Source organism: Scyliorhinus torazame, chromosome 13 (genome assembly GCF_047496885.1).
Source record: "Scyliorhinus torazame isolate Kashiwa2021f chromosome 13, sScyTor2.1, whole genome shotgun sequence".
Taxonomy (NCBI): Eukaryota; Metazoa; Chordata; class Chondrichthyes; order Carcharhiniformes; family Scyliorhinidae; genus Scyliorhinus; species Scyliorhinus torazame.
This window is the reverse complement of record NC_092719.1, coordinates 107,432,344-107,456,386: the sequence shown is the minus strand read 5'-3', so window position 1 is coordinate 107,456,386 and position 24,043 is coordinate 107,432,344. Positions and strand designations below refer to the sequence as shown.

General features: G+C 45.1%; 1 protein-coding gene across 2 annotated transcripts in view; it reads right to left on the bottom strand.

The window, feature by feature from the left end:
* The window catches only part of tex264b (testis expressed 264, ER-phagy receptor b), a 730,288-nt gene that overhangs the window by 598,075 nt on the left and 108,170 nt on the right, over nt 1-24,043 (bottom strand). Inside the window, exon 2 of one of the 2 annotated variants that reach the window (XM_072472036.1) lies at nt 20,970-21,191. In XM_072472036.1, coding sequence (XP_072328137.1) covers nt 20,970-21,191 — 222 coding nt within the window. Of the gene's footprint in view, nt 1-20,969; nt 21,192-24,043 lie in introns of those variants that run through there. The other variant, XM_072472034.1, reaches the window with a different exon arrangement.

The window sequence follows — 24,043 nt, the reverse complement described above, 5'->3', positions numbered from 1 at the left end:
CATCCCCTCCCATATCAGCTCCCCCTCTCCCCAGCAGCAGCAACCCAGTAATTCCCCCCTCCCACCCCCCCCGCTAGATCCCCCGCTAGCGTAATTACTCCCCCCATGTTGCTCAGAGAAGTCAGCAAACTCTGGCCTACCTCGGCTTCCCCCCCGTGACCTCGGCTCGCACCGTGCGACGCACCCTCCTTCCTGCTTCTCTATTCCCGCCATGATTATCATAGCGCGGGAACCAAGCCCGCGCTTCTCCCTTGGCCCCGCCCCCAATGGCCAACGCCCCATCTCCTCCACCTCCCCTCCTCCCCCCATCACCACCTGTGGGAGAGAGAAAAGTTACCACATCGCAGGATTAGTACATAAAACTCCTCTTTCCCCCCTTTTTAACCCCCCTCTTTGCCCCCCACATTCGCCCCACCACTTTGTTCAAACGTTCTTTTTAATAACCCGCTCATTCCAGTTTTTCTTCCACAATAAAAGTCCACGCTTCATCCGCCGTCTCAAAGTAGTGGTGCCTCCCTCGATATGTGACCCACAGTCTTGCCGGTTGCAGCATTCCAAATTTTATCTTCTTTTTATGAAGCACCGCCTTGGCCCGATTAAAGCTCGCCCTCCTTCTCGCCACCTCCGCACTCCAGTCTTGATAAACGCGGATCACCGCGTTCTCCCATTTACTGCTCCGAGTTTTCTTTGCCCATCTAAGGACCATTTCTCTATCCTTAAAACGGAGGAATCTCACCACTATGGCTCTGGGAATTTCTCCTGCTCTCGGCCCTCGCGCCATCACTCGGTATGCTCCCTCCACCTCCAACGGACCCGCCGGGGCCTCCGCTCCCATTAACGAGTGCAGCATCGTGCTCACATATGCCCCGACGTCCGCTCCCTCCACACCTTCAGGAAGACCAAGAATCCTCAGGTTGTTCCTCCTTGCGTTGTTCTCCAGTGCCTCCAACCTTTCCACACATCGTTTCTGATGTGCCTCATGCGTCTCCGTCTTCACCACCAGGCCCTGTATGTCGTCCTCATTCTCGGCTGCCTTTGCCTTCACGACCCGAAGCTCCCGCTCCTGGGTTTTTTGTTCCTCCTTTAGCCCTTCAATCGCCTGTAATATCGGGGCCAACAGCTCTTTCTTCATTTCCTTTTTGAGCTCTTCCACACAGCATTTCAAGAACTCTTGTTGTTCAGGGCCCCATGTTAAACTGCCACCTTCCGACGCCATCTTGGTTTTTGCTTGCCTTCCTTGCCGCTGTTCTAAAGGATCCACTGCAATCCGGCCACTTTCTCCTCCTTTTTTCATCCGTGTCCAGGGGGGATTCCCTTCTGGTTTACCGCACAGTGTTTTTAGCCGTCAAAATTGCCGTTGGGGCTCCTATCAAGAGCCCAAAAGTCCGTTTCACCGGGAGCTGCCGAAACGTGCGACTCAGCTGGTCATCGCCGCACCCGGAAGTCGGCACAGTCTTGCATTATTAAAATAAAATATTGGGGTTTCTGTCCAGTATACTAGCTACTGTTGGGGCATGGTCTGGGATTGCAATAGCTCCCCTCCATGCTTGGCTCTCAGCAGGATGGACCCTTAAGAGTGTCTATTGACCATCTTGATCATGCTGAAGAAACCTTGCATGTCAGCATCCACGAGTTGTTGAACATCCTGAGATCTTTGCGTCCACCATTTGTTCTTTATGTTGCGGATTTTATGCTGTACCACTGCTTTCAGCCACCTGTAGGACTGCTGGTTTTCACTTGAGCCATGGTGAACTTTCCAGTGAAAGAATGCACTTTCAGGGATATTTGACCTTTTGGAAGGACAGGGGGGAAGGAAAAGGTGTTGGGGTAGCACTGTTAATAAGCGATGAACTGAGGACAGTTGTGAGAGATGATCTAGACTCAGATAATGTAGAGTCCATTTATGTGGAGGTAAAAAAACAGCAATAGAAAGACATTGGTAGGTGTAGTGCATAGACCCCCAAACAGTAGTCACACTTAGGAAAGGGTATAAATCAACAACTAATAGGAGCATGTAAAAATTAAAAATAGAACAATAATTATGGGTGACTTTAATCTTCGTGTTGATTGGGTTAATAAAGTTGGAAAGAGTAGCTAGGGGTTGGTTTAGCACCGTGGGCTAAACAGCTGGCTCGTAATGCAGAACACGGCAGCAGCGCGGGTTCAATTCCCGCACCGGCCTCCCCGAACAGGCGCCGGAATGTGGCGACCAGGGGCTTTTCACAGTAATTTCACTGAAGCCTACTTGTGACAATAAGTGATTATTATTATTACAACAACAAATTCATGGCGTGTATTAGAGCTAGTTGCCTGGAGCAATATGTCATGGAGCCAATCAGGGAACAGGCTATCTTGGATCTAGAAATAGGTAATGAGGCAGGCTTAATAAACACCCTCAGAGTAAAGGATTCCCTAGGAAGTAGTGATCATAACATGATAGAATTTAATATCCATTTCGAGAGTCGGAAACATCTGTGTTTAACTTAAAGGGAATTACAATAAATGAGGATAGAGTTAGCTAAAGTGGACTGAGCGGATAGATTAGCAGGAAAGATAGTAAAGATAGCAGTGGCAAATATTTGAGGTAATTCATGACTCTCAGCAAACATATATCCCAGTTTGGAGGAAATATTCTAAGAGAGGGTGAAACCAACCATGGCTAACCAAGGAAGTTAAGAAAATTATTTAGTTGAAAGAAAAAGCATATAAGGAGGCAAAAGTCAGTGATAACCCCAAAGACTGGGATGAATTCAGAATCGAGCAAACGAGGACTAAAAGGATAATAAAGAGGGAGAAAAAAACTACGAGGGCAAACTAGTGAGGAATATAAAAACAGATAATAAAAGCTTCTTTAAATATATAAAAAAGAAGAGAGAGGTCAAAGTGAACAGAGGCCCCTAAGAAAATGGATCTGGGGAGATAGTTATGGGGAACAAGGAAATGACAGAGAAGTGAAACAGATATTTTGCATCAGTCTTTACGTGGTAGACACTTCAAACATTCCACTGATACTAAAGAATACGGGGGAGGAATTAAATACCATCACCATCATGACAGAAGTAGTATTAGACAAATAATGGGGCTAAAGGCAGATAGGTCCCTGGCCCTGATGGCTTGCATCCTAGGGTCCTAAAAGAAGTAGCAAGAGATAAAGGATGCATTGGTTGTAATTTTCCTAATAACCCTTGGATTCTGGAGAATTACCAGAGGATTGGAAAACTGCCAATGTGACACCCCTATTCAAAAAGGGAGCGAGGCAAAAAGTGGGTTAAGCATAGGCCAATTAACCAAACATCTATTGTTAGAAAAATGTTGGAATCAATTATGAAGGAAGTAATAGGATCACATTTGGAAAGTCATAATCTAAGCAAGCAGAGTCAGCATGGCTTCATGAAATGGAAATAGTGTTTGATTAATTCATTAGAGTTTTTTGAAGAAGTCTCAATCAGACTGGATAGAGGGGAACCAGTTGTATTTGCACTTCCAGAAAACGTTCAACAAGGCACCTCACAAAAGGTTAAGTTATGTGAGCCTATGGTATTGGAGGTAGTTTATTGGCATGGATAGAGAATTGTCTAATGGGCAGGACACGGCAAGTGGGGACAAGGGGCTCTTTTTCAGGTTGATGACCTGTAACCAGTGGGATTCCACAGGGATCGGTGCTGGGACCGCAACTGTTCACAATATATATTAATGATTTGGATGACGGAAACAAACTTTGGAGCCGCATTTGCAGGTGACACAAAAATAGGTGGAGAGGCAAGTTGCGAGAGGGATATAAACAATTTGCAAGAGATATTGAGAGGTTAAGTGGGCAAAATGACGGCAAATGGAACATTGTGGAAAAATGCGAAGTTGTTCATTTTGGAAGGGAGAACGAAGGAACAGAGTATTATTTAAATGGAGTAAACTGCAGAAAGCTGCAACACAAAGGAACTTGTGCACAAAACACAGGAAGCTAGCAGGTAATCAGAAAGGCTAATGGAATGTTGGCCCTGATTTCAAGGGGGTTGGAGTATAAGAGTCGGCAAGTCTTGCTGCAACTGTATACGGTACTGGTGAGGCCACACCTGGAGCATTGGGAGCAGTTTTGGTCCCCTTATTTAAGGATATTATTTCATTGGAGGCGGTTCAAAGAAGTTTCACTCGATGATCCTCGGTTTGGAGGTCTTATGAGCAATTTAGAAGAATGAGATGTGATCTCATTGAAATGTGTAGGATTCTTAAAGGGATTGACAGGGTAAATGCTGAGAGGATGTTTCCCCTCATGGGAGAGTCCGGGACAAGAGGGCATAGACGCAAAATAAAGGGGTGCCCATTTAATACTGAACATTAGTGATTGGAGTTGTAGGAGTATCGCAACAGCAACTGATCCTCCGAGATTTCAAAGCCAGAGTTGAGAAGGACATTAATCTCTGGAAGGGGGTGATAGGCAGGGAAGGAGTAAGGAGACCAAACTCCCAACAGGTCCTTGTCCTGATGAAATGTCAAGAACATGACTTTGTCATAACCAGCACCCTCTTCCACCAGCGAGACGAGCACAAGACCTCATGGCAACAAGCACAGTCCAAACACTGGGTCTTGCTTGACTAGGTCATCATCCAAGCAAGGGACCGCTGAGATGTCCACATAACCTGTGCCATGATGGGCACCATCGCTTGTTGAACTGAGCACTGCCTTATCGGCTAACATCTCTATCGGACTGGTCCCTAAAAAGTGGAGGACACAGGAAAATCAACATCAAAGGCCACAATGATCCAACCAGGTCAGCCCTTCTCAGTCAGTGCCTCACTGCCAACTTCTCAATCTCCAGCTACCAGTAGGTAAGTGTGATCATTATGCTGATCGAACAATCCATCATAACAAATGTATGCGAAGAGACCCTTGGTCTCTTTACCAGGAAACAATGAACTGGTTCAACGAAAAGGATCAAGGGACCAGTGTTATTTTTCTATTGGCTTTGGATTTTTTTCTAAAAAGCTTTCGAGTTTTTAGTTTTAAAAGCTACTTTGAACCTGCTCAATTGCAAGCCAGAAATAATAAACAGTACCTCTTTTCAGGAAAACACGTTCACTCCACTAGTCAATTTCCATATTAGTGTTAATTACAATCACTGTATCGCTGCTGAACATGGGTGGAAAGCCATTTGCCCTGCTGGTGCTTACTCACTGCCATATGGGTTAGACACTTCAACAACAAGCCATCTCAGCTTAGCTGGTTATGTGCCATATGGAGACAGTCAAGACTTCCCTAATAAAATCACCAAAGGCGCATTGCAGCAGGAATCCCACCCACGCTCCATGCTGCAGGCAGCTGCAACTCAACTGTTTCTTTCAGCGACTGTACCTATCGGGTTGTACTGCAGTTCAGCAAAAAGATGGGACTGCTAAAAAGTAGGAAGCACCCTTTGAATTATTTCTTCCTCCTCCACCCTCATTTCTTGGTATATTCAGTATTATTGCCCCTTTTTGTTGTTGTCTCTAATGAGACTGCTGGAAGGATCAGGCTTGTCCATAAACATTTCAGATGCTCATTCTCCTTCCTTTCTCGAGGTATCTATTCCTCCCTCGGGCAGCACTGCAGAGATTTGCAATTCATTACATCAGTAACCTTGGGCTTGAAGCTACAGAATTCAGACGAGTAGTATAGCAAGTTCTATATCACCATTCTCATTTCAGACTTCGACCTGAACAAGACAAACCACAGAGACTCAGTCACAGTTGTGAATTGTAAATGCTACGACAGTACTGTCACAGCACCAGACCAGGATAGGTACATGGATGACTTGCTTTGCAGCTGTTTTTCTTCTTTCACCAACTGAACATGAACACTCAGGACACTACAGTGAAAAGTTACATTTCCATTCTCGGCTGGAGTACAGAAATTCCCCTCCAATCGGTGGTATAATTTTTCCCACATTACACGTGCTCACTCTATAGATTTCCTTGTCGCAGACCAAGTTCGGCTAAGTTCCAATTCTCTTCCCAGACCTAGTGGTGGGTTACGGCAGACTTTTGTCCTTTTCAGTAGCTAGTGAGGTGAATGTAGGAATTTCAACTATACTGTATTACAGTCATTTGATACAGTAGGGGTTAAAAGTCTGGGTTAGTGTGTGTGACTGCTGCAGTCATGTTTTAAAAGAAATCAAGGGCAGCACGGTAGCACAAGTGGATAGCACTGTGGCTTCGCAGCGCCAGGGTCCCAGTTTCGATTCCCCACTGGGTCACTGTCTGTGCGGAGTCTGCACGTTCTCCCCATGTCTGCGTAGGTTTCCTCCGGGTGCTCCGGTCTCCTCCCACAGTCCAAGGACGTTCAGGTTAGGTGGATTGGCCATGATAAATTGCCCTTAGTGACCAAAAAGGTTAGGAGGGGTTATCGGATTATGGGGATAGGGTGGAAGTGAGGGCTTAAGTGGGTCGGTGCAGACTCGATGGGCTGAATAGCCTCCTTCTGCACTGTATGTTCTATGTTCTAAATCTTAGTTTGAAAGACAAAAAAGGTTTTGGAAGTCAGGGGTGCAACCAAGTCACCGTAAAAAGCTTGGGCTAATGCAGTTTTGTTTGGATTAAGGGGGTTATCTGGGGAGTTAATTATAGTTCAGTTTGGTAAAATGATGCTGTTACTGGGTGGAGCTAAGTTATCAGGCATTTTTCAAAAATAGGTCAGTGGGGTTTTAGGTGAAGCTGTGAACCGAGGTCAAGCAGTTTGCTCTCTACAGTCCCATTAAAGAAATATCTGTAGCCATATTAGCAGCATCCAAAGAGTTCAGACTTTTCTGATTAGAGGATGAGCAGAAGCAGCTTCTGAATAAATGCAGCCAGAGTTTCTGCATGGTTCTGACAGGATTTAGAGCTCTTCTTTAAAGCAGTGGCACGAGAAGATCTCTTTTTCCCAAAGACCATCTCTGTACAGTAGGTGTTCCTATGTTCTAATGGTATTTAAATAGATTGAGAGCGGAGATGGTTTTTCTGATTGTTTGAGTGGGAATAAAGATAGCAGTTAAGGGTTACTCTCTTCACTGTATTGAGTAACATTGTTTAAGAGGCAATTGTAAGCTATTTTCTGGCGTGATGTTGAAGATATTTTAACAGTGTGTTCGTAATAAAGTTTGTTTTAATATACCATATCCTTATTCTGCGTGAAATCACTCCTGCAGCGAGGTGTCCTTTCCTCACAGTCTTACAATTAAAATAAAATATTGGGGTTCCTGTCCAGTATCCTAGCCACTGTTGGGTTCTGGTTTGGGATCATAATACTAGGAACAGTTCACGAGTCTGTTGCCAGAGGCTTATAGCTTGCAGGGCACCGCTCCACATCAAACATGGCTAACCAGGTGTCCCTCTCGCTCTTACTGCCAGCCACAGTGTGTTGGATTTACAGGCTAACACTCAACCAGTTTGGCCGCATAATGAACACACCTTCCTTGACCATCAAGTCCTGGGGTGGGACTTTAACCCGAGGCTTTTGGCTCAAAGGCAGGGGCGTTACCCACTGCACCACCAGACCTCCTGTTTAGCCAGGTGAATGAGTCAATATCCTTCCTTCGGTCCATGACCACAGCCTCTCCCCTCAACAAACACTCCCCCATAGCCTCTACATTCCCTTGACAAACACTCCCTCACAGCCTTTCCCTCCTCTCGATGTACAAACTCTCCCTGACAGCCTCTGCCCCTCAATAAACACTCCCTCACAGCCTCTCCCTCCCCTCAATAAACTCTCCATCACAGTCTCTCCCTCCCCTTAACAAACACTCCCTCACAACGCCTCCCAAAAAACACTCCCTCACAGTTTCTTCCTCCTCCTGGCAGACACGATGCTCCCTCACTTCGACAAACACTTCCTCACAGCCTCTTCCTCGGTCAAATTTCCCTAGTCTACCCTGTTATTATGTTAAGAAAAAAAGGGCAGCACAGTGGCGTAGTGGTTAACACTGCTGCCTCACGGCGCAGAGGTCCCATGTTCAATCCAGGCTCTGCGTCACTGACCGTGTGGAGTTTGCACATTCTCCCCGTGTTTGCGTGGGTCTCACCCCCACAATCCAAAGATGAGCATGGTATATGGATTGGCCACGCTAAACTGTCCCTTAATTGGAAAAAAAAATTTGAATACTCTATAATAAAAAATAAAGTTAAGAAAAAGAACCAGCTTCTATTCATTGCACTAAACGAAATGATTCTAAAATGGCTTTCATTCCAGTCACCCTGTTTTGAGCCTTTTTCAGGACCTCGTTATCCCCCTAGTTCAGGAGAGAAGTCACAATGGGCTCGAAGCAGTAACTTTGTTTCTCTCCACAGATGCTGCCAGTCCTTCTGAGTTTTTCCAGCAGTTTCGCTGGGGAAAAATGAACAGATGCAGGTAATTGATCACCACTCATTTTTCATTCAATAAGAAATGCTCAAGGTAAGCCAGGTTTATACTGTATGTTAGAAAAATGATGCAAGAGCCATACAAGAACATCAGCTTTCACAGAGGGTGCAGATGCAAGAATTGTCAGAATTATAGAATTCCTACAGTGCAGGACACCATTTGGCCCATCGAGTCTGCACCGACCCTCCGAAAGAGCATCCTACTTAGGTCCACTACCCTGCCCTATCCCCGTAACCTCACCTAACGTGAGTGAACGGTCTGCTTCTCTTCAACGTATGTAATATATGTAAGTATGCAATGTATAGCAACTGAAATGGTCATGGATGGTTTATGGATTTCTTTTTAAACTGTGGGCTAATCTTAGGAAGGATCTGAAACAAAATGAGAGGAGAACAATTTCACTCTTGGGAATGCTCACTACCGTTAACACTTGCTTTGCAGCAGCACCTTAATGAATATGGGTAAATACACTGCAGAGACCAGCACCAAGTCAATACCAATATGATTTCTGTTTAATTTAAGTCACTCTTATTTACTGTATCGATATTTACTACCACACTTCAGTTAGTTGCTACATTATGGCTTAAGAAAATATTAAATTAATTCAATACCTTCCAAAATCCGACCAAACAGTTTGTCAACTTGCAGTGCAAGAGGTTTTGGAAAGAATGACTGGGCTGGGAAAAACAAGGGTTTATTTTTCTCTTGGTTTGTTTCTCCTCACCAAAAATAAGCAATGCAAGGACTCTTGCAATTTCTCTCCAGCAACCTGGCTGAGTTGACTAAAGCTTATTATTCTTGCAGTAAAGTGTTAGAAAAAGGCAGCTCAAGCACCAGCACTAATTGAGCCTGACATTCAAACTCGGCAATCCTAGCTGGAAGTCTTGTGTTATGCTGCTAATTGGAAATTAATATTAACTGTCATGTTTTGTGATGTTGGGCTATTTTTTCACCACAGAAAGGATTTGGCAAAAGCAATCCATTTTAAATGTTGCTTTTTAAAGCAAAATGTATTCAAAAATTATTTTTTAAATGAGAAGACATTAAGGCAATGGGTTGCAAAATTCTAATAATAAACTAAGCTTTGAATATTCTCCCCCATTGATTGCAAATAAGAAGTAATTTATTAGCCTGTCTAAATAAAACACCTCACACCCAGTGTGTCCAGAGGAGGTCTCATCCGTTCTGGCTGGCCCAGTCAGTCAAAGTTAGCAAATTCAGTTCGAGTTGTGAAACTAAATCGCAACGGTAACCTTTGGCAAAGCTCAAAAGAGCAATAAAGGAATTGACGGAGATAGTCACAGGGGTAGGATAAGGTGAGGAGAAAGAGTTACAGTTAATCCATTGGGTACTCTGTACTTTGGCTGTCCCTCGAGATCAAGGATGACTTGCTGCCACTCCAGTGAAATGGGTAAAGTCCAATACACTATATGCAAACTTGCCCACATGGGGGGCAGGTAGGGCATGAAGGGCCCAGCAGTTGAGGTGTCAGGAGTTTGTGAGCTCTCTCCGACAACTTGATGTTGTCCATACCTCCGACAAAGTCTCTTGATGTGCTTAGTATCTTCCTGAATAAATTGCTCTGCTTTTCTAAGTCACAAGCTAGGCATTCCCATGAGTCAGAGGTGATGTTTAATGGCTTCAGGGATGCTTTGAAGATGGGGAGTGGGAGGTGTTTTGCTGTGGGAGCTGTTTGGAAGGGGACCTTAGTTTTTCAGGTGTTTATTGAAAGGCACGTATTCTCATAGGCTTCGGAGCAGGAGTCGACAATGACCTGGAGGTTAGTTTCCCAGTGAGCACGCACACAGGCTTCATTTGCATACTGAGGCTCGATGACAGAGGTTAGAGTGATTTGGTTTTGGACTGGAGGCTGCGTAGGTTGAACAGTTTCAAGTCTTTTTAAAAATTTCAGGGGATGTGGGCATCGCTGGCTAGGCCATCATTTATTGCCGCTTCCTAATTACCCCGGTGGGGGTGAGCTGCCTCTTGAACTGCTGTAGTCCATGTGGTGTAGGAACACCCACAGTGCTATTAGGGAGGGAGTGTCAGGATTTTGACCCAGTGAAGGAATGGCAATAATAGTTCTAGATCAGGATGGTATGTGGTTTGGGGGGAAACTTGCAGATGATGGTGTTCCCGAGCATCTGCTGCCTTTGACCTTCTTGTTCTGAAGATTATTTCCACGCCTGTGGGTAATTTGTTGGAGGTGAGTCTTACAGTGAGGAAAATGAAGAAGAGAATTGGTGCAATGATGCAGCCTTGTTTGGCACTAATTTGTATTGTGATAGGGTCTGTGGTGGTTTCGTGGCTGAGGTTCGTGTTCTGCATGTCACTGTGGAGTAGGTGAAGGATGGTGATAAATTTCTGAGGGAAGGCAGATTTGAGGTTTACCCCAAAATCTTTCATGGTTAACAGAGTTAAAGGAATTTGTGAGGATGTAAAACAATATGGTGCTGTTCCTTGCAGTTCTCTTGTATTTACTGTACAGTGATGACCGTGGAGCCTCTCAACGGCTGAAAAACACACCGTGAATCTGGAAGGAGTTCCTCAGCCACTGGGAGCAGCAACTGAGGAGAATCCTTGCAATGATCTTCCCTGTGGCAGATGGCAAGGAGACCCTGCTGTAATTACTACAATCACCACTGGGTATAGGAAACCAGCGAAGCCCAGCAATAGTTTTGATGCAATTGTGGAGTTTATTAATAAAATGTTTTCTGGACAAGCTTTACTTTGTAGAATGTGGTGTTAGGGAGATCAGTAAAGAGAACAACAGAGGTCCCTGCAAAACAAGAATGTATTTAAAGGATTAATAAGGTTAGAGTCTGTGACTCGTTTTGTGATTCCACTATGAATCTGCATATTCAGTTTTCGCTCTGTATGCATCCTCATTATTTAAAAATAGAAAAGGAGCAGCACCCTGGATGGTACGGTAGCACAGTGGTTAGCACTGCTGCCTCACAGCATCAGGGACCCGGGTTTAATTCCGACCTTGGGTGACTGTGTGGAGTTTGCACGTTCTCCCAGCATCTGCGTGTCTTTCCTCCGGGTGCTCCGGTTTCCTCCCACAGTCCAAAGACGTGCAGGTTAGTTGGATTGGCCAAGCTAAATTGCCCCTTAATGTCCAAAAAGTTAAGTGGGGTTATGAGGATACACGGGGGAGTGGGCCTAAGCAGAGAGATGGGTGCAGACTTGATGGGCCTACTTCTGCACTATAAGGATTCTTTGGTTCTCTGCAACCATGTGTGATGAATGTAGGATTTTCAGACATATTGTATTACAGGTATTTGGTGCAGCAAGGGTTAAAAGCTTTTGTTAGTAGTGTGTTTAAAGAGTCCTGGGTTGAAAGATTTTGGGTGCCAGGGGTGTAATTAGAGCAACATAAAAGCTTGGGCTAATGAAATATTGTTTGGATTAAGGGGATTCCCTGTGGAGTTAATTAGATTTCAGCTTGGTAAGATGATGTAATTACTTGGAGGAGGCACGGTAGCCGTATTTTTGCAGAAAAACTGTTTTTAGTTGAGCGTTGGTTGGAGATGTGAGACGTCAAGTAACTCAGCTCAGTTAAAAGGCATGTCTGTAGATAGATTAGCAGTTTCTGTCCAAGCAGTTCAGAAGAGTGTGGTCAGAAGGGGAACTGAAGCAGCTTCTGAAGCAATACAGCCAGAGTTTCTGCATGGTTCTGACAGGATTCAGGTCTTTTCTTTAAAGCAGTGTCGAAAGATCTATTTTTCTCAAAGTAGAGTATGCAGACATCTCTGTAAAGCAGGTTTTCCTGAGGGCTAACTGTATACTTAACAGTGGATTGAGAGCTAACATTTTCTTTATTGGTGTTTGAGTTGGAATAAAGATAGCAGTTATGGGTCACTGTATGGACTGTATTGATTAGCATTTTTTAAGGGGTAATTGAAAGCTATTTTCTGGTGTGATGTTAAAGATACTTTAATACTGCGTTATAATAGTTTGTTTTAATATACCATATCCCCATTTCTTTGTGAAATCCCTCTTGGAGTAAGGTATTCTTTCCTCAAGTCCTACAAAATTAAAATAAAATATTGGGATTAATGTCCAGTATCCTAGCAACTCTTGGGGTCTGGTCTGGGATCGTGAATGCATGCTCAACATTGATTAACTTGCAGTCCCTAATGCAACAAGAGAAACCATGACAAGCAGGAATAGCATTCATAAACCTAACTGCTTCATGTCATTTTCCACAAACTTGTCCATTGGAAAGAAACATTGGTACCAGCTACTTCCAACAATTCCACTTCAGAGCTCTCACATATTCCTCAATGATAGTAAGATCCATCCTTATGGCTTTGCCACCTTGGACAGCGTTTGCCAATAGCCTCTTCCATCTTGGTGACAGTTTAGCAGCTGGTGCTCTGACGAGGTAGGATGATTCAGGTTGCACACCATACCAGATGGGTTGTCAACAGTCAATCAACCCAGATTTTGGAGTACATTTAAACATGGATATTATTAACACATGATCAAGCCATGCTTTGAGATTGCAACTTGTATTGAATCTCCAAACATAGGACAGAGCTATCCACAGAGTTCATAACTAAGATGTGCCTGTGTATAGGTTTAGACTTCAGTTCCAACATAGCAGCCTTGGCTAAAGCTGTAGATACCCTCACAAGAGCCACACAAATTTTGGACCATGATTCATGCTAATGGAAAATTAAAGGGAGAATTTGTCCCGAAGGTGTGCAGAACCAAAATGCGCCACCCGAACAGGGAGCAGCCACTGGCCTGATTGTCAGAGGCATGCATCAGAATGGCTCCTCAAAAATGGTCAAAATGGTTACATTGTCACCAGAAATGCAACGTGTACAGACACATTTAGTGGGCCAAATCAAACCCCAAGTCCAACTAGTTGGTGTAGCAGCTTTATGGAACGTAACAGTCGAATGTTGTGACAGAAGACCAAGATTTCCGAGACTACCAAGAGACCTCGATGCCAAAATGACCAGCAGTTCATCGTCTGACAATGGCCTGAACACAAGTACCCAATAAGTCACACCGGCAACATGGATGAACCACCCGTGAATATCGATTTTCCCAGTAGTGAGATTGCGCAGTGGAAAGGTTCAGAAACAGTTCTAGTGAAAATAACAGGACATGAGAAGATAATGTTCATAGTGGTACTAGCCTGCAGGGCTGACAGAACACAATTAAAGCTTACTGTCATTTTCAAACATAAGACCATCAAGTTCCCTGCAGCAACTCTTGTGCATGCCCATGACAACAGTTGGATGGAAGAGAATGGAGTGAAGTTATGGATCAATAGTGTTTACAATAAGTGTCCCATGTACAGAATACAGCTTTAGTATGGAACATGTTCAGATGCCAAGACATGAGAAGAAATAACACCCACATTACAGTTACACCAGGGAGTCTAATCTTCAGAGTTCAACCTTTGGATTGCATGCTTCAACAAACCATTCAAGAATCATGTTTGCGTCAAACAGAATAGGTGGATGGTTGTTAGAGATAAAACTTTCTCAAAGAGTGGAAATGTACAGTACTGACCCACTTGGATATTTTGTATAGTTTCATTATCAAATTGTGGGATGCTATTAGTGCACTGAGTATCAGATTGCTCATAAAAAGCTGAATATCCAATTGAATGGATGGAGAGGAGGATTATTATTTTGTGGAAGGAATGATTCTGAAAGGGAAAGCACCAAACCTGATCCAGAGTGGGATACCAGACAGTGATGCTATAGTCATAGTGGCTCAGAATAAATTTGATGAATTCTTTGCATCGGATGCTGAGGACTATGAATTTGACAGTTTCAAAAAAATTTGATTGTGGTTAAAGGTAACTTTGTGCAATTCCATGCTACATTAATTTAATATGAATTACTGGTAATTTTTAAAAAATAACATTTCAAATTGATGACCAAGTGGCCAATGGCCTGAAAAGCTAGACCAGATACAGAATTGGACAATCTAAATTAAACAGCAACCAGGCCAGATGGGAATTCGGGACAGGCCCAGTAAACACAGACATAGGTCAGAGGCGAACAAGGGCAAGTCTGGATTTGTCCTGGAAGTTGGTACTGGAGGTGCTCGACCTTGACCATATCAGGACTTTATTTTGTGTACTGACCATTATTGGTCAGACTCACAGGCACCTCAGTTCCAGTATCGGCCAGAGTCAACGGAGTCCCAGTTACCAAACATGGAAAGGGCTATGTGCACTCTGTACACCTGAGGATGGACTCCGAGGCAGCTCCTGGCGTCTTCCATATATGGAATCGGTAATCCCATTGGATGCTGCAAACCCCCGCCCCCCGCCACACTGGCTGGAAGCCAGAGAACTTCCCAGAAGGGTATGAAAGAGATACGGGAGAGGGCATAAGAAGAGACACCTGGAGGCCACTCCCAACAAAGACTCCGCCTTGAGAGAAGACACCACCCCAAGTAAAGACTACACGAAGAAAAGACAAATGATGACTTAGGTGATCGTATGGGGCCAACCTTCGCACTGAAGAGCCCGGGTTCAGAAGCAAGATCATCGGAATCGGCAGAGATCAACGAAGAATTGTACCCAGCAAAGCAGCCCGGCCACGTTCAACTGCATGAGTAGTATCAGAGTCTCAGATAGACAGTGCAGTGTTAATAAGTTCTATTAAAGGGCAGCACGGTGGCGCAGTGGGATAGCCCTGCTGCCTCACGGCGCCGAGGTCCCAGGTTCGATCCCGGCCCTGGGTCACTGTCCGTGTGGAGTTTGCACATTCTCCCCGTGCTTGCGTGGGTTTCGCCCCCACAACCCATAAATGTGCAGGCTCGGTGGATTGGCCATGCTAAATTGCCCCTTAATTGGAAAAAATGAATTGGGTACTCTAAATTTTTTTTAAAATAAAAAAAAATAATAAGTTCTATTAAAGATTTAGAGTTGTTGTGTGAATAGTTTGGATAACAAAGTTCTTTAACAAAATCGTGTTGAACCACAAATCGACTCTTGTCCTTCGTTCATCTCATAATGTGGAGATGCCGGCGTTGGACTGGGGTGAGCACAGTACGAAGTCTTACGACACCAGGTTAAAGTCCAACAGGTTTGTTTCGATGTCACTAGCTTTCGGAGCGCTGTGATGACATCACAGCGCTCCGAAAGCTAGTGACATCGAAACAAACCTGTTGGACTTTAACCTGGTGTCGTAAGAATTCGTACTGTGTTCATCTCATGAGTAAGAGCACCTGGGTGAACGAGTTTTAGTATAAACTGGTCAAAGTGACGAACGTTTAAAGACAACAGCACCCACAGCAGCAATTCACATTTTATACTCTGTGTATAAGCCAAACACCATTCGGCCTCGTTCTTGGAAAAAGCACACTACCTAAGCCCACTGCTCCACCTTATCCCAGGAACCCCACTTAATCTTTTGAACACTAAGGGGCAATTTAGCATGGCCAATCCACCTAACCTGCGCATCTTTGGACTGTGAGGGGAAACCGGAGCACCCGGAGTTAACCCACACAGACACGGGGAGAAAGTGCAAACTCCACACTGACAGTCACCCAAGGCCAGAATTGAACCCAGGACTCTGGAGCTGTGCCGCCCTTAATTTATACAGTGTGAGCTACAGTAGCTATGTGGAGATTAGGAGAAATTGGGATTGCTCTCCTTAGAGCAGAGATAGTTGAAGGGAGATTTAAAATTGCGAGGAATTTCGATAGTGTAGATGGGGAGAAACAGTTTCCACTGGCAGGCGGGTAGGTAACCAGAGGGCACAGATCGAAGATTATTGGCAAAAAAAAAAATCTATGAGCAATATCTTTTTTAATTCAACTAGTTATGACCTGCAATGTATTGCCTGAAGAGTGTTGGAAGCAGATTCATGAATAACTTTCAACAATTGGTAATATATGTCAGAAGTCACGGGGTCGTAGGGAAAGAGAGAGTTTGGAGAGTTCACTCTTTCAAAGAGCCAGCATATTGGGCCAAATAATCTCCTTCTGTGCGATATTATCTCAGACATCACGAGATGATGTTCTAGATTAGACACACAAACCCAAACAATATATTTAAATACACAATTCTTGAACGAGGGGCTGTCAATGAGCTGATAATCCTCCATTTCAGCCTCCTCGAAGAGAAATTGAGCTAAGCGGTAACCAACATGGAGGAATATGATTTTTGATCCGGAGCACAATGTCAAATAAAATAGTAAAAGAGAAACAAGATGGGAGACGAGCCATGCATAGCTTTTCCACACGTGTGCAGTAGCTTTGACAGGTTTTCAGTGCATCAGGTGTTTGGCAGACAAGAGACAAAAATGATTTGCAAACACTCGTTCATGGCGACACTGCCTCACTTCACGCTTACAATTCCACAGGATCCTCACAAAGGCCAAATATTCCCCCCCCCCCCCCCCCCTCCCAAACAATTGTAAGCTTAGTACCCCATGCTGAACAAAATTCTGCAAGCTACGCTGGAATGTGGTTTTTAGAGCTCATTCACATAGCGACTGCAAATCCCGATAATTAAACACATTTCTGTTAGTAGGTCACCATAATGAAAGCCAGTTGGGCAGACTACAGGCGTTATGTACGGTACAAGAGACAATCTAACTGCACGCTCCCCAGCTAAAACTGTTAATTAGACAGGCTTGCAGCATAGTTCCCATTTCAGAGATCAGAAACTGGCTTTCCCGGCCATCTGTCACAATCAACTGAGAGCTTTCTACTTCCCCACTAAATACCCAGCCTTCAGAACAGCAGCCACGACACCACACAACCCTGCCATGGTAATCTCTGCAAGACGTGCCAGATCATCGACATGGGTACCACCATTACACATGAGAACACCACCCACCAGGTACGTGGTACATACTCGTGTGACTCGGCCAACGTTGTCTACCTCATACGCTGCAGGAAAGGATGTCCCGAAGCGTGGTACATTGGCGAGACCATGCAGGCGCTGCGACAACGAATGAACGGACATCGTGCGACAATCGGCAGGCAGGAATGTTTCAGTTCCAGTCGGGGAACACTTCAACAGTCATGGGCATTCAGCCTCTGAACTCCGGGTAAGCGTTCTCCAAGGCGGCCTTCAGGACGCGCGACAAATCAAAATCACCGAGCAGAAACTTATAGCCAAGTTCCGCACACATGAGTGGCCTCAACCGGGATCTGGTATTCATCGCATTACATTCATCCCCCACCATCTGGCCTGCGAAATCCTACCAACTGTCGTGGCTTGAGACAATTCACACCTCTTTAAACTGGTGTTACCCCTATCTCTGGATCGGTAAAGACTTAATTACCTGCAAATGCTCGCATTCAAAGCATTGTCTTGCATCTTTGACTTTGTCTATATATATATGTTTCTGGAACATACCTCTCCATTCACCTGATGAAGGAGCAGTGCTCCGAAAGCTAGTGATTTGAAACAAACCTGTTGGACTTTAACCTGGTGTTGTAAGACTTCTTACTGTGCTCACCCCAGTCTAATGCCGGCATCTCCACATCATGACTAAATATTTCAATCACTTCCATTTAAATGAAGGCACACTGTCCAGCATTCGAGTATTTTGTAATGGGAAAAGAGGAAATGGTTCACCAACCCCCCACCCTAGATATCTTACAATATATTCCTTTTTTCTTTCCTATAACTTACCACATTACGTCGCTGTGATAGTCTTCACAACCATCATCATAAGATAAGTAAGTGGATATACTGCACCTAGAGGCTTGGAGACGATCTCATGGGGTCTTTACCCAAGACCATAAGAGGACGAGTTCAGAAAGGTAAATGCCACCAGTTGACTATTTTTATGACGAGGACAGACTCAGCGACATCCCATGATTTATAAATTCCCAGTTGAAAGTCTTATGATGTCCCCCAGACAGAGGCTAATGAGTACAGTTTGTAGGTAAGCAGAACTTTGAAGTAGAATCAGAGAGTCCCGACAGTGCAGAAGGAGAAGGCTATTCAGCCCATCAAGTTTGTACCGACCCACTGAAAGTGCACCTAACCTCGGTCCACTCCCCCACCCTATCCCCGTAATCCCACCTAATGTTTGGACACTAAGGAGCAATTTATCATGGTCAATCCACCTCACCTGCACATCTTTGGACAGTGGGAGGAAGCCGGAGCACCCGGAGGAAACCCACGCAGATACGGGGAGAATGGCAAAGCCCACACAGTCTCCCAAGGCCGGAATTGAACCCAAGTCCCTGGCACTGTGAGGCAGCAGAGCTAACCTCTGCGCCACCGTGACGTCCCTTCACAAGAAATCAGGTGCCGAATTCTCCGGCCATTGGGACTTTCTTTCCCTGCTGGCAGTGCACCCCTGCCTGCGGGTTCCCTGGCGGTGTGGGGTGCTTCAATGAGAAACCCATTGACAAGTGGCGGGAAGATAGAAGCCTGTCAGCAGCAAATGGAGTGCCACTGAGAAACATGCGGCTGGGCGACCGGTGAATCCAGCCCCAGATCTTTCCTTAATTTTTTGCCTAAAATCGAACTGCACTGAAATCCGGCTGCAAATAACAAGAAGACCTTTCTCTGCCTGTCCCCTGTCTTGCACTATTTACATTGTATTTGTGTTATGGGTGTTTAGGAGTAAACTATGGCTTTAAGTTTAATTTATATTTTGTATTGGTGTATTAAAGGGAAAACCTGGGTCTTGGTTTCACTTTGGAGTGATGCCTGCAGGTCTGTGGGTTTGTTTGTATACCTGCTACCTGCATTTTAATAAGGTTTTATGTCCCTTGAAGTGGAGAGCTGGTCATCAAGGGAGCTACTGGTTTAGGGAAGTTAAAACAAAGTAGAAAAAAATGGACTGTTGCCTAGCAACAGGGGGCCCACAGAGAGATGGGGAAAGCAAAAAAGCAATTTTAGTTCAGTTGAAGTAACTGCCAAGAAGAGCTGGACAGGAGAGGGAATTGCAGAAAGCAGATTTCACAAAAGAACAGCACAAGGTTCCAGAAACCAGGGAGTGATACAAAAAAAGGCACAGGAAGACAGTTAAGGGAACGAACAATAACAAGAATGTTAGCAGGATCCTGATCAATGAAGTTAAATTAAGACTCTGAATTAAAGAGAGAAATCTACAGGGGTCAGAATCAAGGTAAATTGGGCTTGTGAGAAGCCTGAAGATTAGAGGGGACAGCCAAAGGTTTCTGACTCCTAACTATGGGTGTTCTGAGAGAATACTTGGAAGGCGAAGTTAAGGCACATGGTGATCCAGGGGAGAGGACCAATGGAAGGAGGAGGTTGAAACTCTGGAGGTGGATCCTTGTTCAAAATGTCCAAGTGAAAGCGGAGTTTGGGAGGAGATTCCAAGACGACTTCTTCTAGATTATAGATTGGAAACCCTAGTGTGAAAAACAGAGTTTCTGTGAGACCGGTTGAGCTCACAGTGTGACAAGTGTCTCGGGGTGGTGAGAGTTGATGAGAAATCCATAGAAGTTGCTTTGAATGGCATCTGTCACTTGGTTTCAGACTCTGGTGTGTCCGACTACAGTCGCTAATGAGTACATCTACTGTATCCATATTGTGAACATAGAGTACAACTTGGATTTTGTAACTTGTGTTATCCTTACAAATCTACATATATCTGTAAAGATATAGTTGAGAGTGAAGGAGGAGTGTGATATAGTTTATTGAAAGAAGCCTGGTTAAAGTCTCTTTTATTCTGCGTCAAATAATAGCGAAAGTCATTTTGTGAGTGAATTAAATACTTATACTTACGATGTGACTTGTGGACTAGTGGGGCTCGAGAAACTGCACTCCTCCCATCCCAGTCACAACAGTTAGTATTCTCCAAAGTGCCCATTCCTTACTGCTCTTATAAGCAGCCATCCTAACTGGCCCATCCTGCTCTTAAAATACCAGATAATGCTCTGCTAATGCTCCCATGACTTCTTCACGTCAGACACCGTGAATAGTCATAAAAACCTTCCTGCATGTGTAGAACTAAGGATCTCAAGTGAGGATACATGCAGCCACTGAACTTCAGCGCACATACTAACCCACGCACAAAGGAAAGCGTTCAATCCATCTATCATTCCCGACAAAGCAATTACTAAAGATTGAAATTACCAGGTATTTTTTTCCAATTATGGGACCCTTTAAATAGAAGTCATGTGAGACACTCCACTTCAACAATCAATCAATGCTGTATTGTACAAAATTATAAATAGCAATTACGCACAAACACAACAAATAGAATTTCAGCTCCTTATGGTTCTGAAATCAGTCAGTATACTATTAATCCAATTAATATAATCAGCATCAGTGGCACCGATAAGCATTACAATCAGATACACTAACAGAGTGTACTATCCAAAGATGTTCTGCAGTACTTTTTGCAGGACTCGCCACAAGTGTTGATACTGTTTTATTCTAAAACATGTCTGTTTTCCTGGTGTCTCTGCTGTAAGGCGGCTTAAAATTAGCAGTACCATGACTTGTATCAGTTTTGGCCATTTCCAAGGCTTTCAGCTTCAGTATCACTGGGAATCAAGCACAAGGCTTAGAACTGTGGTGCTGGCATTGCCAAATACAGGGCATCAATTATGGGTCACGCCAAGTAAATGAGGAATTGCTTAACATTCACTAAATGACTCAATGAGACGGTTCCTACCTTGATGTAATTATTCAGGACTGGGTACACTCTGTACATCGCTATGAGCAGTGAGAGAAAGGTCGTGAAAGGGAAAGATGTCATAACAACATGTGTGACCTCTGGGAAGGAGATTATCTTGAAGCCGAATTTCTCAAAGAGTTTGACCAGTTCTTCAGATGGTTTCTCATCGCCCTCACTCAGGATGCTGCCTGCTATATATCGCAGCTTGTCTTCAGATTCCTGCAATCATAAAAATTCATGTTAATGTAGGTCTATTGACACACTATCACGTGCAAAGTTCCGTATGCCAGTAACATAACATATAAAATGCCACCGATACAAGTATTAAGGTTTCACCACTATACTACTGCCACATAATTCATGCTTAATTTTGCACTATCCTTAAATTTACAATTCCCCCTCTCCACATCAAAACCATGGAACCAATACTGATCCAAAATCAATATACTGCAGATGCTGGGAATCCAAAATAACAGCAAGTACAGGAAAAAGTCAGCAGATCTGACAGCATCAATAGAGAGAGACTGAGTTAACATCTGATGAAAGGCCACGACCTGGACATTATTTCTCTGTCCTGTTCCGACCAGAAAAGAGAGAAACTGAACTTCCTCATCCTTCCGGATAGCTGGGATGTTTGTGAATGATTTTTAAAGTAGGCTGTGGCTGCCTCCTAAACCCTCAATTTGTATGGTTCAATTTAATAATCATTGAAAGCTAGCATTCACCCACCCCCACCGCACATTCACCCCCCCCCCCACACGCACACCCGTACACACCCACCCTCCCACACGCACACCCATAAACACCCACCCTCCCACACGCACACCCATAAACACCCACCCCCCCACACGCACACCCGTAAACACCCCCCCCACACGCACACCCGTAAACACCGCCCCCCCACCCCACGAACACCCCCCCACCCCACGAACACACCCACCCCCCCACCCCACTAACACACCCACCCCCCCACCCCAAACACACCCACCCCCCCACCCCAAACACACCCACCCCCCCACCCCAGACACACCCACCCCAAACACACCCACCCCCCACCCCAAACACACCCACCCCAAACATACCCACCCCAAACACACCCACCCCTCCACCCCAAACACACCCACCCCACCCACACCCGCCCCACCCACCCCAAACACACCCATCCCCCACAACACCCCCCCACACCCACACCCCCAACACACCCACACCCTCAACACCCCCACCCCCCCACACCCACTTTGTTATTGCAATCTTTGAGAATTACCATCTGCGACTTTTTCCTGGGCCCTCATCACCCGCACATACCTGTCCTTGGGGTGCTTCCCTACAGCTAGCAACTTCAGCTAACAGCTTGCACAGAGGTCGCCTTAGAAGATTTTTGACCCCTTCAGCACTTGGTGGATTAAAACTACTTTTGATATAAAGTCTAAAGGTACCCCTCCAGGCACGATGGGGTTTGTGCTCAGACCGCTTGGCAGGTGATGACCAGAGACGTTTAAAAATCAACAGGCTTCGAGGAGCTGGGAGGTGGTAACCAGCTTCTTGCTCAGCTGAGCTGCTAGAGACCTTTCCAACTGGCATTAAAACAGCATTGAGGAGTTCTCAGTTCTCAAAGGAATACATATTTCAAAGGAATCACACAAGACTTTCTTTCTCCACAATAATGTCAAAAGCGATTGACTTTAGTTTTACTTTAGTTTCAGAATTGATAATGTTAAAGCCATTATCTTTTGAAAACGTTACCTTTCATGAGGTTCTGGTGTCGGGAATCCATTGCCCAGTCAGACCCTCTGACTCGGCTGGAGGGTGAGTGTTATAACCCCCATAGGTGTGGACCATTCCACAGAATACAAACTTTCTCGGTAACGGGACAGGGCTTCGCCTTTAACGAGGGGGTGTCCTCACAGTATAAAAACCCTGACCTGGGTGCAGGTCGGTGAGAGGAGAGGAGTATTTGTGTATAGTTAATAAAAGAGTATCACCAGATATCCAGTCTTTTACCTCTTTGGCAGCCCTTGTCGAGAACCATTTCCACCCAAAACTTCTAATCGTTTGCCGGTTCCATTTCCACACTGCCACCAGGCCCAAGGCGAATCAACCAGCAACCACTTGGCTCGGTTAAAGAAGCTGGCTGAAACTTGTGAGTTTGATGCCATGTTAAACAAAACTCTGAGAAACCGTTTGTCTGCTGCCTCCGTGAACAGGCAACTCAACAGAAACCTTTGGCTAAGACCCACCTGGACCTGCAATGAGCAGTTGAGATAGCCTTCTCCCATGAGAGTGCTGAGCAGGGCATTCAGAAACTCCAGGAATGATTGTCCTGAATTTAGGCCTCCCGACCGACCGTCATTCGGCTTTACTGAAACCGGAGGAGGCGGCCCCCCAACGATGGGGCAAACCCCGCAGAGAAGCTGGCCGCCGCTGCCGCCGAGGCCCCGAAAGCCACCGCGCATTTTCTTTCTTTTAAAAATATATTTATTGAAGTTTTTTAACAACACAATTTTTTCCCCTTACAAACAATAGCCCCCCACCCCGTAACAAAATAACACAAAATCGCACTGAGCAAGATATATACATGGCAAAATGATATATTTACATAGCTTTATAACACTTGCTCTCGCCCGCACGTGCCAGTTTCCCCCACCCTTCATATTATCTCCCGTTCATCCATCCCCTCAAACAATCTCTCGTTCCCCCCCCCCCCCCAACCCCCCGCACCCCAGGGTTACTGCTTCTGCTGACCGACTTTCCTCTAACTCTCTGCGAGGTAGTCTAGGAACGGTTGCCACCGCCTGTAGAACCCCTGCGCAGACCCTCTCAAGGCAAACTTAATCCTCTCCAGCTTTATGAACCCAGCCATGTCGTTTATCCAGGCCTCCAGGCTAGGGGGCTTCGCCTCCTTCCACAATAGCAAGCGCCTTCGCCGGGCTACTAGGGACGCAAAGGCCAGAATGCCGGCCTCTTTCGCCTCCTGCACTCCCGGTTCGTCCACTACTCCAAATATAGCTAGCCCCCAGCTTGGCTTGACCCGGACTTTCACCACCTGAGATATTGCTCCCACCACTCCTCTC